At 39.6% G+C, this 13,429-nt stretch overlaps 1 protein-coding gene across 1 annotated transcript; it reads left to right on the top strand.

Moving 5' to 3' along the window:
* The first annotated feature begins 630 nt into the window (after nucleotides 1-630).
* On the top strand, nucleotides 631-12,445 carry mbd3a (methyl-CpG binding domain protein 3a). Its single transcript, XM_047368909.1, has 7 exons — nucleotides 631-831; nucleotides 5,177-5,333; nucleotides 7,856-7,993; nucleotides 8,103-8,193; nucleotides 8,290-8,467; nucleotides 11,488-11,643; nucleotides 11,733-12,445. Exons 1-6 carry the CDS (start codon nucleotides 818-820, stop codon nucleotides 11,636-11,638), a joined length of 729 nt encoding a protein of 242 aa, XP_047224865.1. The 5' UTR covers nucleotides 631-817; the 3' UTR covers nucleotides 11,639-11,643; nucleotides 11,733-12,445.
* The last annotated feature ends 984 nt before the right edge of the window (nucleotides 12,446-13,429 follow it).

Below are 13,429 nucleotides of genomic sequence, written 5' to 3'. Positions count from 1 at the left end.
AATCAGATGTTTAATTTGTTGGAATGTGCCTTTATAAAAACGGGTTTTTTTATTTAAGAGACCCCGAGATGAGGATCAGCTGAATAGTATGTGAAAGATGATTGTTCCTATGCTGATAAGATTTTAGTTGGTTGAGCTACTTTCTTTAGTCATATTTTATTTTAGAAAATTATCACACACCTTACAATTATGTTACAGATAAATCTCTTTACTAAAAGGACTAAAACATTGTAAATAAACAAGCATAAGGCCTAAAATTATAATTAATAATATGAAGTGTGATGACATTTGAAAGGTTTTTTACATTAAGACCTGAACCTAGTTTAAAACTGCTTTCAGAAGAAAAAAAAAATCTATGACCACAGCTGTATTTTAATATTACTGGACTAGTAAGTATTATTGCAATGTCTGTAGTCTGTTTGTTTAGTGTGTACCATTATCAAAATTAAGGAAGGGTGTATTTTGCAATTAATTATAAAACTACAAATAAAGTTTAAAACAGTCTATATGTAATGAATAGAATATAAAAAAAGCCACCGGTAGATTGAAGGGGCTCTTGCTTTCTGGCTGCGCAAGAGAGAAAGTTTAGAGGAGAGGTGGAGCATCACCATCGGACTAGTTTACAGTGTTGTGGCGCATGCATTTAAGTCGATTATTATGTTGCGCGTCCGGCGGAGTGATCTGCAGGCGTTAAAGGGTCCTGACAGCAGGATTCGACAGCTCAATATACTGTAATTTCAGAACAGGTAGATTGCAGACTTTTTCCCCTTATACTATCGCAGAACCACCAGCCGACACAGCGATACAAACTGGGACCATGGAGAGAAAGAGGTGAGGCGTTTAATTGCGTGCTGGTTCCGTTCTAACGAGGTGTGCAGACATGCGTTCGTTGTGTAGTTAAACGCTCATTAGCATGTGGACATGTCGAAGTTATTTATTCTCTCTGTCACCGTCTCAAACAAATTCACGTCTTTTGTGGTCGTTGAATTTATAATTTCATGAGAGTGGAAGCGGTAAAAGTTTGTGTGGGTCATTGTTGTTCCGCAGGCTGCTAGCTTGATTAGCTAGCTAAGTTTCATTGTTTACACATGCTTGAGTTGCGAGGGCGCAGGGCCCGGTGTTGCACTTCATTCTGTCACCCCCACATTCTGGGACCTTATGACGACTTCCTGCAGTAAAAGGCATACCACACTTTTTCCTTAAAAACAACAAAAATACCGCACAGGATGACATTAATTAGTGTACAGTGTATTTATATGTGACAGAGTTTTAAAAAAAAGTAACAAATTGTTCATTTCGAATTATTATCATCATTATTATTATTATTATTATTATAACAGACATTAAGAATCAACAAATACAACGTTTGGTTATCGTACCTCCCTGGCCTGTCATTCCCAGTTTAACCAGTTACAACTGAATTGGGCCACGCATGGAAGAGGAAGGAAGTAGTACCTTATACCTAACTGACTTTTTTTGTTGTTTAACTATAGTTTTTACATAAGTTATCAAACCCTCATTTCCTGTAATTCAAATTATTATTATGAACAACGGTTTAATGATGATAGTTAATTTTCTCTTATCGACTAAAGTTTTTGCTGTTCTGTTGTGTTGTGTATATTTTTCTTAACAACAGTCCTAAAACATAAAATATTAATGCAACAAAATAAAATCAGATGCAGTCACAATTTTAGATTAACTTTCCGGGATTAGACATGCATTTGATTTTTGAACATGATGTTGCAGGCAAGTGGAGCCTGTCTTTTTTTTTTTTTTTCTAGTCATCTGCTTTAACAGCTATTAAAGTCACATGAAAACTTGTCATTTATACATTTGGCAATGCTACAATATTATTGCAGCAATCAACTGACCAGTGATCAAAATATGCCAGTTTTCCCTTGATCTGCTGTAATCGTTGATTATCACGTACTTAAAAATCTAATGTTTTTTTTCCCAGCTCTTTGAATGCATCAAAATGGAAAAATAAATTTTTTTTCAGTCTGTTAACACATTAAACTGCATGTTTGTTGATAACATTTGTTTTGAGTTTAGTAAAATCAGATAAATGTTAGGCACATACAGAGCCTTGCAAAAGTATTAGCCTCCATAGCATTTTTCATGTTTTCCTGCCTCTCAACCTGGAATTAAAATCGTTTGAGAGTTTACACCATTTAATTTGCCTATAACTTTGAAGATGTATTTTTTTTTTTTCATTGTGAAGCAAACAACAAATAGCACAAAATAACAGAAAACCTCAGCATACATAACTGTTCAACCCCTAAAGTCAGTACCTTGTGTTGCTTTAGCAGTAAGCTTCAGGTCATTGTCCTACTGGAAAGTGAACCTCTGCCCCAGTCTCAAATCACAGGCAGACTGACACAGGTTTTGCTGAAGAAGTTCCCTGTATTTAGCACCATCCATCTTTCCCTAGTCTCTGACCAATTTCCCAGGCCATGCTGCTCAAACATAGCATGATGCTGCCACCATGTTTCACTGTGGCGATGGTGTTCTTGGGGTGATGGATGTATTGGGTTTGCACTGATTTCTTTAATTTTGGGAGATCGGTGATCGGACGATACTTACAGGTCCTTCTCAAAATATTAGCATATTGTGATAAAGTTCATTATTTTCCATAATGTCATGATGAAAATTTAACATTCATATATTTTAGATTCATTGCACACTAACTGAAATATTACAGGTCTTTTATTGTCTTAATACGGATGATTTTGGCATACAGCTCATGAAAACCCAAAATTCCTATCTCACAAAATTAGTATATTTCATCCGACCAATAAAAGAAAAGTGTTTTTAATACAAAAAACGTCAACCTTCAAATAATCATGTACAGTTATGCACTCAATACTTGGTCGGGAATCCTTTTGCAGAAATGACTGCTTCAATGCGGCGTGGCATGGAGGCAATCAGCCTGTGGCACTGCTGAGGTCTTATGGAGGCCCAGGATGCTTCGATAGCGGCCTTTAGCTCATCCAGAGTGTTGGGTCTTGAGTCTCTCAACGTTCTCTTCACAATATCCCACAGATTCTCTATGGGGTTCAGGTCAGGAGAGTTGGCAGGCCAATTGAGCACAGTGATACCATGGTCAGTAAACCATTTACCAGTGGTTTTGGCACTGTGAGCAGGGGCCAGGTCGTGCTGAAAAATGAAATCTTCATCTCCATAAAGCTTTTCAGCAGATGGAAGCATGAAGTGCTCCAAAATCTCCTGATAGCTAGCTGCATTGACCCTGCCCTTGATAAAACACAGTGGACCAACAACAGCAGCTGACACGGCACCCCAGACCATCACTGACTGTGGGTACTTGACACTGGACTTCTGGCATTTTGGCATTTCCTTCTCCCCAGTCTTCCTCCAGACTCTGGCACCTTGATTTCCAAATGACATGCAGAATTTGCTTTCATCCAAAAAAAGTACTTTGGACCACTGAGCAACAGTCCAGTGCTGCTTCTCTGTAGCCCAGGTCAGGCGCTTCTGCCGCTGTTTCTGGTTCAAAAGTGGCTTGACCTGGGGAATGCGGCACCTGTAGCCCATTTCCTGCACACGCCTGTGCACGGTGGCTCTGGATGTTTCTACTCCAGACTCAGTCCACTGCTTCCGCAGGTCCCCCAAAGTCTGGAATCGGCCCTTCTCCACAATCTTCCTCAGGGTCCGGTCACCTCTTCTCGTTGTGCAGCGTTTTCTGCCACACTTTTTCCTTCCCACAGACTTCCCACTGAGGTGCCTTGATACAGCACTCTGGGAACAGCCTATTCGTTCAGAAATGTCTTTCTGTGTCTTACCCTCTTGCTTGAGGGTGTCAATAGTGGCCTTCTGGACAGCAGTCAGGTCGGCAGTCTTACCCATGATTGGGGTTTTGAGTGATGAACCAGGCTGGGAGTTTTAAAGGCCTCAGGAATCTTTTGCAGGTGTTTAGAGTTAACTCGTTGATTCAGATGATTAGGTTCATAGCTCGTTTAGAGACCCTTTTAATGATATGCTAATTTTGTGAGATAGGAATTTTGGGTTTTCATGAGCTGTATGCCAAAATCATCCGTATTAAGACAATAAAAGACCTGAAATATTTCAGTTAGTGTGCAATGAATCTAAAATATATGAATGTTAAATTTTCATCATGACATTATGGAAAATAATGAACTTTATCACAATATGCTAATATTTTGAGAAGGACCTGTACACGTTAACTGATCTATTCCACCCATCTTATCCACTGATCTGCTTGTCTTACCTATTGCACAAGTTTTGTTTCTTTTTAAAATGTGAAAAATGAAAGACTAAAGGAACTTCAATGTTCTAAACATTTCATTTATTTCATTTATTTGAGAGCACTACCTCATGTGCAGTTAAAACAAGTTTGAATTGTTTCACGGGTATTGTTCAGTATTTTTGAATAAAATAAGATTGGAACTTTGAAGGTGTATTGTGATCTTAGTACACCTGACAGGTCAGGCTTTTTAAAGATCAGTGATTGGCAGAAAACATGCAATTGGTGCAACCCTCTTTAAAATGTGCCTTCTTATTTTTAAACACTAAGTAATGGATTTTTTCTGGCCACTCTTCCATAAAGCCCACCTTTATGGAGTGTACATCTTATTGTGGTCCTATAGACTGATATTCCAGTCTCTGCTGTGGAACTTTGCAACTCCTTCAGAGTTACCTTTTGGTCTCTGTTCTGCCTCTCTGGTTAATGTCCTCCTTGCCTGACTGATTTGATGGTGTTCTGGTGGAACATCAAAGATTTACATATTTTTTTCTTTTAACCCCACCCTGACTTGTACTTCTCAACATCTTTGCCCCCAAGTTGTTTGGAGAACTCCTTGGTCTTCATGGTAAGATGCCTCTTGCTTAGTGGTGTTGCAGCCTCTTTCAGAAAAGGTGTGTTTATACTGGCAGATCATGTGACACTTGGATTGCAAACAGCAATCTAAGTGTCACTGTATGCTTTGATGCATTCAAAGGCATAATCTTGTAATTCCTTAATTTCTTCCACCTCTGTCAAGACACCCGCATCATGCTTTTCCTTTATGGCCAATATTTCTGTAGTGAATTACCGCTTCAGTTGAACTAATCTGGCCTACTTTAAAATGATCGGTTTCAAACTAAATTCATGCTCGATCTGAAAGAAAATGATGACACTTCATATTTTTTTCCTTTTCAGTCTACCTGTTAAGCGAATCCTCAACAAGCCCCAGATTTTCCGCAGTGACCTTCGTACTGATGTGAACGCCGGCCAGTCTCGGGCCGGGCGGTCGCTACAGGCCAAAGTGCAGAGAAGCAGACACAAGCATCTCTATGATGGAAACCATCAGATCAAGGTGAGAAAAGCACAAGAATGAGCAGGGATAAAGGCAACAACCATTCAGAAAACAACATTAAATAAATTATTTTGGCGGGGGTTTTTTTGTTTTGTTTTTCTTTCCTTTTATGGAAAATGTTCTTGTGGTGCTTTTTGCTTTTGTGTCTGTTTCACAGAGCCTAGTAGCTTTGTACATGTTAAGACGTTGCAGCTTATTTAAGGTGTATTCACACCAGGAATGTCCTTTGGTCCGCTTGTTTGGTCCGGACCGAATGCGAACTTTATTTTTTTCATTTGGTGCGGTTTGTTTTCACATTGTACTTTTTGCAAGTGAACTATTACTTGTAAACAAAGCCACGCGGGTGACGATCATTGTTTCCATTGGACAGAAATGATGGGGGCGGAACAGAGCACAGACCCGGAAATTTAGGAAAACATCTGTAGACGTGCTGCGTGCAGCACCTCTGTTCTGCATATTTGTGCCGTTATTATTGTGAGAGTGAAGAGAAGCTCATTCAACACAGATTTTGAGACGTTCCATTTATAATTTTGGAACCCTGTCGGCTGAACCCTGACGTTCTCTACGTGCCTTGTCCCACAGCAAGCCGGTAGCGTTGCTAAGCAACACACAGTTTATCAGGTATGATTACCTTACAACGCACACCTTTGCTACCAGCTACGGTGGCTTTTTATGTCCAAAGAGACGTACGTTTTTGTAGTTGGTTCGGATCGGGGCCGGTTTGTATTCAGACCATAAGTGAACCGCACCAGAGTCCATTTGGAAGCGGACCGAGACCACCTCAAAAAGTGGGTCTTGGTCCGGTTGTTGATGGTATTCACACCTGCACAAAAGTTCTGGACCAACGGGGGAAACGAACTCTGGTCCGTTTAAAGCGGACCCTGAGATAGATATCAAGTCCCAAATTAAGGCGGTTTAACATTTTAAATATTAGCTTTTAAATAGTTGGCTCTCCTCAGAGATGTGATGTTTTGCTATATCCATCACTAGTTAACCTCACCTGCAGATAGTCCCTTTTTAAAGTGTCGTGCCGACTTTCCAGATTGAAGTACTGTGCAAAGGTTTTAGGCAGGTGTGAAAAGACAACACAGTGAACAAAACAAAGAGAAATCTGAATCAAATCAATACTTGGTGTCACCACCCTCTGCTTTCAAAACGGCATCAGTTCTTCTAGATGTGCAGTTTTTGAAGAAGGTTTTGAAAAAAATTGTTCCAACTGTCTTGCAGAGCTAACCACATATCTGTGGATCTGTCCCTTCGTGTAATCCCACATAGACTTGATGATTTTGAGACCCAGACTCTATGGGATCCATATCATCACTTCATGTTCTTCTTTGCGCTGAAGATGGCTCTTAATGACGCAACTGGATGATTGGGGTTTCTGTCCTGCTGCAGATTAAATGTGGGATCGATCCCAGGCCTCCCTGATGGAGTCTCCTGATGTATAAGTATCATGTCTGTACTTCTCAGCTTTGAGGACACTGTTGATCCTGATCAAATCTCTAACTCCCAGAACTGCAGCCCCAAACTTTCAAGGAACATTTACCACCCTTCATGGCCTGCAGAAACACGTTTGTCCCTTTTTCTAGACTTTTCCTTAACAATATACTTTCTGCTACAGCTGAATATTTAAAATTGTGACTCATCAGTCCAGAGTGCTAGCTGCCATTTTCATGCATTTTTGAGTCACTTGACCTTGTTTCATGTTGGAGGTGTGGCTTTTTGGATACAAGTCTTCCATGAAGATAGCTTCTGGTCAGATCTCTTTGAAGCTGATGGCACTGCTTTATATCTTCCGATTCCTGAGGGAAATGAGCTTAATGGGTTTTTATCTGCTGCATTAAGTTTCCTCGGCTAACTACTGCATCTGCAATCCTTAATGTTTCCATCTTCTTTGAGCTTTTGAAGCTTGAACAGCACATCTCGAAACCCTAGGCGTAAAAACCTTTGTCTGGGAGAGACCTTGCTGATGCAGTATAACTACCTTGTGTCTCATTGCTTGTTGCCATGGTAGTTGGCCTGTTTGGCAGCAGAGTTTCCTCAGTTTTTAACCTCTTACACAAATATTTTTGTGATGGGAAATTGATGATCATTAGCACCTGTTTGGTATAATCGGTTGATCATTCATCTGACTATAATCAAATCCATGATTTTGTGTTAGTGTAACTATTGGAACCAATTATGGTTTAAAAGAGTAAAAACACTAAATATTGATCTGCATTTTTCTTTTATTTGCTTGATTTGCATTTATTTTTGTATTGTGTTTTTGCCTTGCACAACAATATTCAGAGTTTTATGTAATATTTATAAACAACCTGTGTAGATTAAAAAAAAAAAAATTGCACCACACTTATCCCCAGGTTGGTACTAGCAAAAATGGACTAACAATGGAGAAGTCATTCTACCAACTTCACATTTACTTCCTACAAACGCCTTATGCTGTTGTGTTTTTATTATGTGTTATGAAATGGATGAAAGCTGGTTCCGGTTTTGCCCAGTCGCTCATGCCATTTCTCCTGCAGGTCAAGCCTGATTTAAACACAACACTCCCTGTTAGACAGACGGCTTCCATTTTCAAACAGCCAGTGACTAAGATAACAAACCATCCCAACAACAAGGTGAAAACAGACCCTCAGAAAGCGGTGGACCAACCAAAACAAGTAAGTTAGAAGATGGAGGAAATAAATACATTATATTTTTTTAAATGTTGCCCTGAATAAGGAGCATATTAGTTTGCATCCGAGGTCTAACATCTGCCTCTCTTTTTAGCTGTTCTGGGAGAGGAAGTTGAGTGGGTTAAATGCATTTGACATAGCAGAAGAGCTGGTGAAAACGATGGACCTTCCCAAAGGCTTACAGGGTGAGGACAGCTTTCCTAACATGCCCAGGAGGTGTGGTTCAAAATAAGCATTTTCTATAGCTTGACCTGAGCCAGTCTTGTTTTTTTTCTCCTCAGGTGTCGGGCCTGTGTGTTCTGACAAAACACTGCTTTCTGCCATCGCCAGTGCCCTGCACACTAGCCCAGCTCCCATCACCGGCCAGCTCACTGCTGCAGTGGAGAAAAACCCTGGAGTCTGGCTGAACACAGCACAGCCTCTCTGCAAAGCGTTTGTGGTGACTGATGATGACATCAGGTAGGACCAATTAGTGATAAAAGTACAGAGAATCGGCATGAAGTCATTGCTTCTAGCTTCCTTCACAGAAAAAAAATTGCTTGCTTCATATGAATGACCAGCTCCTTTTTAAGGAGATTATTCGCAGTGTCAAAGGTGGTTCTTGTGATTCTATTAGTGAAGCTCAGGGTTGTCCATTCACTCTGGAGGCAGAAGATGTAACCTTTCATAACATGATGACTGTTTGTTTATTATTAGAAGATATACCGCCTTGTAGAAAATTAGGACACCCCATTAAATATTGAAAGAAGTGTTCACATATTAATCTCTAATCGTTTTTATTTTTTTTAATTTTATCTTGGGGAAATAATGTGATTTAATTACAAGTAAACACTAGCAGCTTTTAGTGTTTACCAAAAGATATCAACAGAAAGGTTTATTCTAACTAGGGTTGTCATGGTGATCAAATTTCTAACTCAAAACTGATAGTAAAGAAAATACACTTTAAACCATTTTCAACCGTGGTGACTTTTTTAAAAGCGTAGGATTATTTCTAACAAAGATTAAAAAGAACAATTGCAGTGTGACAAATTGTCATTGTTTTCACTTGAGCAAAACCATTAAGTAGTGGGAAGTTCAGGCTCCAAAGAGGAAAGAAAAAAAAACTTTTAAGTGTCAGTTTCCTGTATAGCAAAACGACAGAGTGGATGACACTTAGAAGAGGTGTTAATATCCTTTTATATAAGTTGGTTTCAGTTGTGGAATTAGTTGGAAATAGATGTTTTTACAGTTTAAACGAGGGCCCGGTCCATCCAAATGTTTCCAGCTGCAGATCTGTTCAGTTTCTGTTTCCAGCCATTTTGCATCTTATTCTCTGTGGTGATTAACTAGATTCAGCAGGGTAGGATGAAACGGGTTCTGACTAGTTTCTGCTTTAGTCTGGATCCAACTTTTATTAGCGTTTTAGCATTAGCCACAATAACCCCCTAATTACTGAACAGAGAAGTAGTGTTGGGGTATCATTAGTTATCTGGTGGAGCTGTTGTGCTGTGGGGAAACAAATCTCGATGGGGGGACTCTGACCGACGTATCAGAGAAATGGGTCTATTAATAATTTAATAGTTAAACTGATAACTTTAGGTTATTCCATTGAGCACATTTACTGCTTTATTGTTACAGGAGCGTTACTGACTGTTTTAAATCCTTCTCATTCTGAAACATCAAGGCGTCTTGGCTTTCGAGCCCCTGCTCTGTAGCATAGCATCAGGGTTTATCAGCTTCCCTCAGCTTTATCTGTTCATCCCCCTCTCAGCAAATTATGTCCAAACAGTGCTTGTGCCTTTTCTTTTTTCCACCCAATTTTACCCCTCATTCGTAGTTGGTAAAAGTCTGTGTCAGTCTGCAGTAGCTGCGAACAGGTGAAGACTGGAATCCACAAGTGTGAGAGAAGAACCGACACGTCCAAAGTAGCAGTCAAACAAACGTGCTTGAACCTTTTGAGTTGAATCTGGACACGGTCGGATAGTGTGAACTGATCACCGACCCAGATAAGAGACAATGTGTTGCCAACAGCTAATGAAAAAGTGAGGATGGGACACGACAACAGCTACTAGCCAAGTTTTTCTTTTTCTTGAAAACTTTATTTGTAACTATACATTATAAACATGAATGCCAAACACCAGTAGGCATAATAAAAAAACAGTCTCAAATTAAATTCCTGCTATGGATTATAGTAATTTATCACATAAATTAAATAAAGAAAACATAAATGGGTGCAGAGAACTGCTTGTTCCGGAGGCGCGCTCTCCTGGTGAATTATGTCCTTGGCCACCCCTGCCCACCCCCTGGCTTCACCCCAGGCTGTATGTCTATGATTGTTGTGCTGATGGAAGATAAACCGCCACTCACACACAGCCTTTTGCAGTGATAAAACATTTTCTTTCAGTATTGCCTCATATTTAGCTCTGTCTATCTTCCTGTCCACTCTGATCATCTTCCTTGTCCCTGCGGAAAGAAAGCATCCCCACAGCATGATGCTGCCACCACCATATTTTTATGTAGGGATGATGTGTTCAGATGGATGTGTAGAGTTTGTTTTCTGCCGTTCATAGCATTTTGAACACAGGCCTAAAAGGTAGGTTTTTGTCTCATCTGTCCAAAGCACCCTGTTAAACGTCACTGTTGTGTTCCCTACATGGTTTGTAGCAAACTGCAGATTATTATGGCCTTTTTAATGCCGCTGTTTCTCTTCTTGGTGCTTTCCTTGCAAGACCAGCCAGTTTAAGTAAATGGGCACAAAGCGAACAGAATACAAATGCACATCATTCCCTTTTCAGATTTTGTTTTTTTGGTAAGAATTTTGGAAAACATATTTCATTTTCTAAAAATGGTCAACAGAAGTGAATGCTATTGCAAGGCAGAGTATGAAGCAGCAGGGATAGGGGTCAGCTCCTCTGAGCCTGAGGCCATGGTTCTCAATCAGAAAAGTCGAATTCCCGCTTCGCATTGGGGGCCAGTCTCTACTTCAAGCAGAGGAGTAAGTATCTTGGTTTCTTACCCATGAGTGACGATAGGGTGGAGGATGCAGATTGCTATCACCAAGATTATCACCAAAATTGGGCCCTTGGTGATAGTAATGCTGACATTGCTGTGGTCTGTAGTGAAGAAAGAGCTTAGCCAAAGAAAAAGCTCTCGTATTCACCAGTTTGTCTACGTTGTGACTCTAAGCTATGCTCAAGAAACCTGGATCACGACCGAAAGAACAAGATTCCTGATTGAAGCGGCTGAAAACGGGTTCCATTGTAGGGTTAAAGGACCCTGGGAGGGAACTCACTGGAGGGACTATATATCCTATCTGACCTGGGAACCCCTAAGATGGATGGATGGAATGATGGATGGTTGTTTTGTGATAGATTGAAAGCATGTGTTTACGTTTTGCCAGTCTCCATGACAGTATTGAAAGAAAATGATGTGTAACTTTAGAGCCGCAATATGGCGTCAGATGTTTAATGACATCCTTTGTGTTTCTGTATGCACCTCAGGAGGCAGGAGGACCTGGTGCAGAATGTGAGGAGGCGACTTGAAGAGGCCCTGATGGCCGACTCTCTTGCTCATATAGAGGATGTCACTGCAGATGAAGCCGTCGACAAAGTGGAGAAGACAACTCAACTGCTGGAGAAGGAGGAGTTATAGCCAAGGTAGACAGAAACGCAGCATCCTTTGAATCATCATTTTATGGTTTACAGAAATATAAACTGTAGCACATTTCTTTCTCATCTCTCCTCAGGTTTGCTAAGAAACTCCACATACTAAAAAGAACTCCTTTGGATTTGTATGTAGAAAAAGCAAAAACAAACGCAATCTATAAATTTTCCTAACCTAAACAAAGACTTTCATCTTTATTGTTTTATATTTTTACAGTTGGTTGTGTAATCCTAAAAGGGTGCTTTTGTGTGTGTGTGTTTTTAAATTTTTTTTTTTTTTTTACCTCTACTAATGTAAAGCAGCTGTGGATGGTGCTCATCACAATGCAGTGTTACATTTAGTTTCCAGCTGTTTTAACCTCAGTATTGAAGTTACAAACCTCACATATGTGAATTTCTGTGTTATAATGTTTATGTCGGTTCTGCAAAGGCTGTATATTTTTAACTGTTCTCCCAGATTGTGTTGCTTTATATTTTACTGATACTGTAGGTAGTTTGTTATACAGCGTGTTTCTGAAAGTAGAAAAGCTGCAGTATTTTTATATGAGCACAGCACTTGTGGGGCTGTGAATAAACGACTGTCTTCAAGTTTTAATGGTTAGTTTTGTTCATAATACTTTGAGTTTTACTAAACCTGGGTCATTGTATTTGCATTGTCAGATAAATTTTGTTCTTTTGCCAACAACATTAAAGTTTGGAGAGTAACATTGAAGATCTGAAAAGACAACTGAAACACTGATGTACTGTACATCATTACGATATTTCTGTTTGTGAAATAAATGCAGCTTCTTTATAACTGAGGAGTTTGTTGTGCATACATTGCCCTATAAAATTATTCATACCCTTCAAAATTTTTTATACTTACCATCACTAACTTGTCTGTACAATGTATATTCTGACATTTTAAACAGCCTCTTTTTTTTCAGGCCACTCCTCTGTAAAAGTCCTATTGAGAGGTTCTCCCACCTGAGCTGTGGATCTCTGCAGCCCCTCCAGAGTTACAATGGGCTTCTAAGCTATTTCTCTATTGCAAAGAATATTTATCTCTGATTCATATTCTTTGCCCAATCAGTTTAGGTAGACAGCCATGGGTTGGTAGGTTTGGAGTCTTTCCACTTTCAGATGATTGATTGAGCATTGCTCTGAGGGATACGGTTTGCAGGTTCAAGGGGTGTGAATACTTTCACAAAGCAATAGAAGTATTTTTATTTTAACAGAATGTGTAAAAATGTGCAAAGATAATTCTTTAGGAAATTCAGAGTATTTTCATCAATAGTTAACTGGTAAGGATTTCAAAATAATTTGTGCCTCGTCTGTACACTATAGGCCATAACTGGGGATGACCAACAGTATCTATATAGAAGTGGATTAATGATGGGTTAAAATGTTTAATGACAATAAGTGTGTATTTTGTAGCAACCACATTTTATTGCGCACTTGAGTAATTATGAAATAAACGCTATCAAGACAAGACATGGCTGAAACGAGATGTATTCAACTATATGTTACTTTAAATGTATGAAACCGAATGTCTAAAAGCTGTTATCTGGAGTCCTCTCCTTGTATCTCCACTACTGGACCATCAGAGGTGGGGTGACCTACACAAAGAAGAAATAATTGAGGAGTAGCAACAGCATCAGTGAGAATGTCAATAACCTTATATCGTGTTGTAGAGGAACGCCGTCTGCTGCTGGTCCATCCATCCTTTATCACAGTTTAGCTCAGAACTGGTTAGAAAATGGACTGGCATGCCTGAAAACAGCCAGGTTCCAGAACATGC

This window comes from Girardinichthys multiradiatus, chromosome 6 (assembly GCF_021462225.1).
Source record: "Girardinichthys multiradiatus isolate DD_20200921_A chromosome 6, DD_fGirMul_XY1, whole genome shotgun sequence".
Classification (NCBI taxonomy): Eukaryota; Metazoa; Chordata; class Actinopteri; order Cyprinodontiformes; family Goodeidae; genus Girardinichthys; species Girardinichthys multiradiatus.
The sequence above is the reverse complement of the archived record's forward strand: the minus strand, read 5'-3'. Positions and strand labels throughout refer to the sequence as shown.

Bases quoted from the DNA above. Each gene is read 5' to 3' on its own strand.
- mbd3a (XM_047368909.1), top strand. The intron at 5,334-7,855 runs GTGAGAAAAGCA...TTTCTCCTGCAG, and splicing joins ATGGAAACCATCAGATCAAG to GTCAAGCCTGATTTAAACAC. The intron at 8,468-11,487 runs GTAGGACCAATT...TATGCACCTCAG, and splicing joins GTGACTGATGATGACATCAG to GAGGCAGGAGGACCTGGTGC.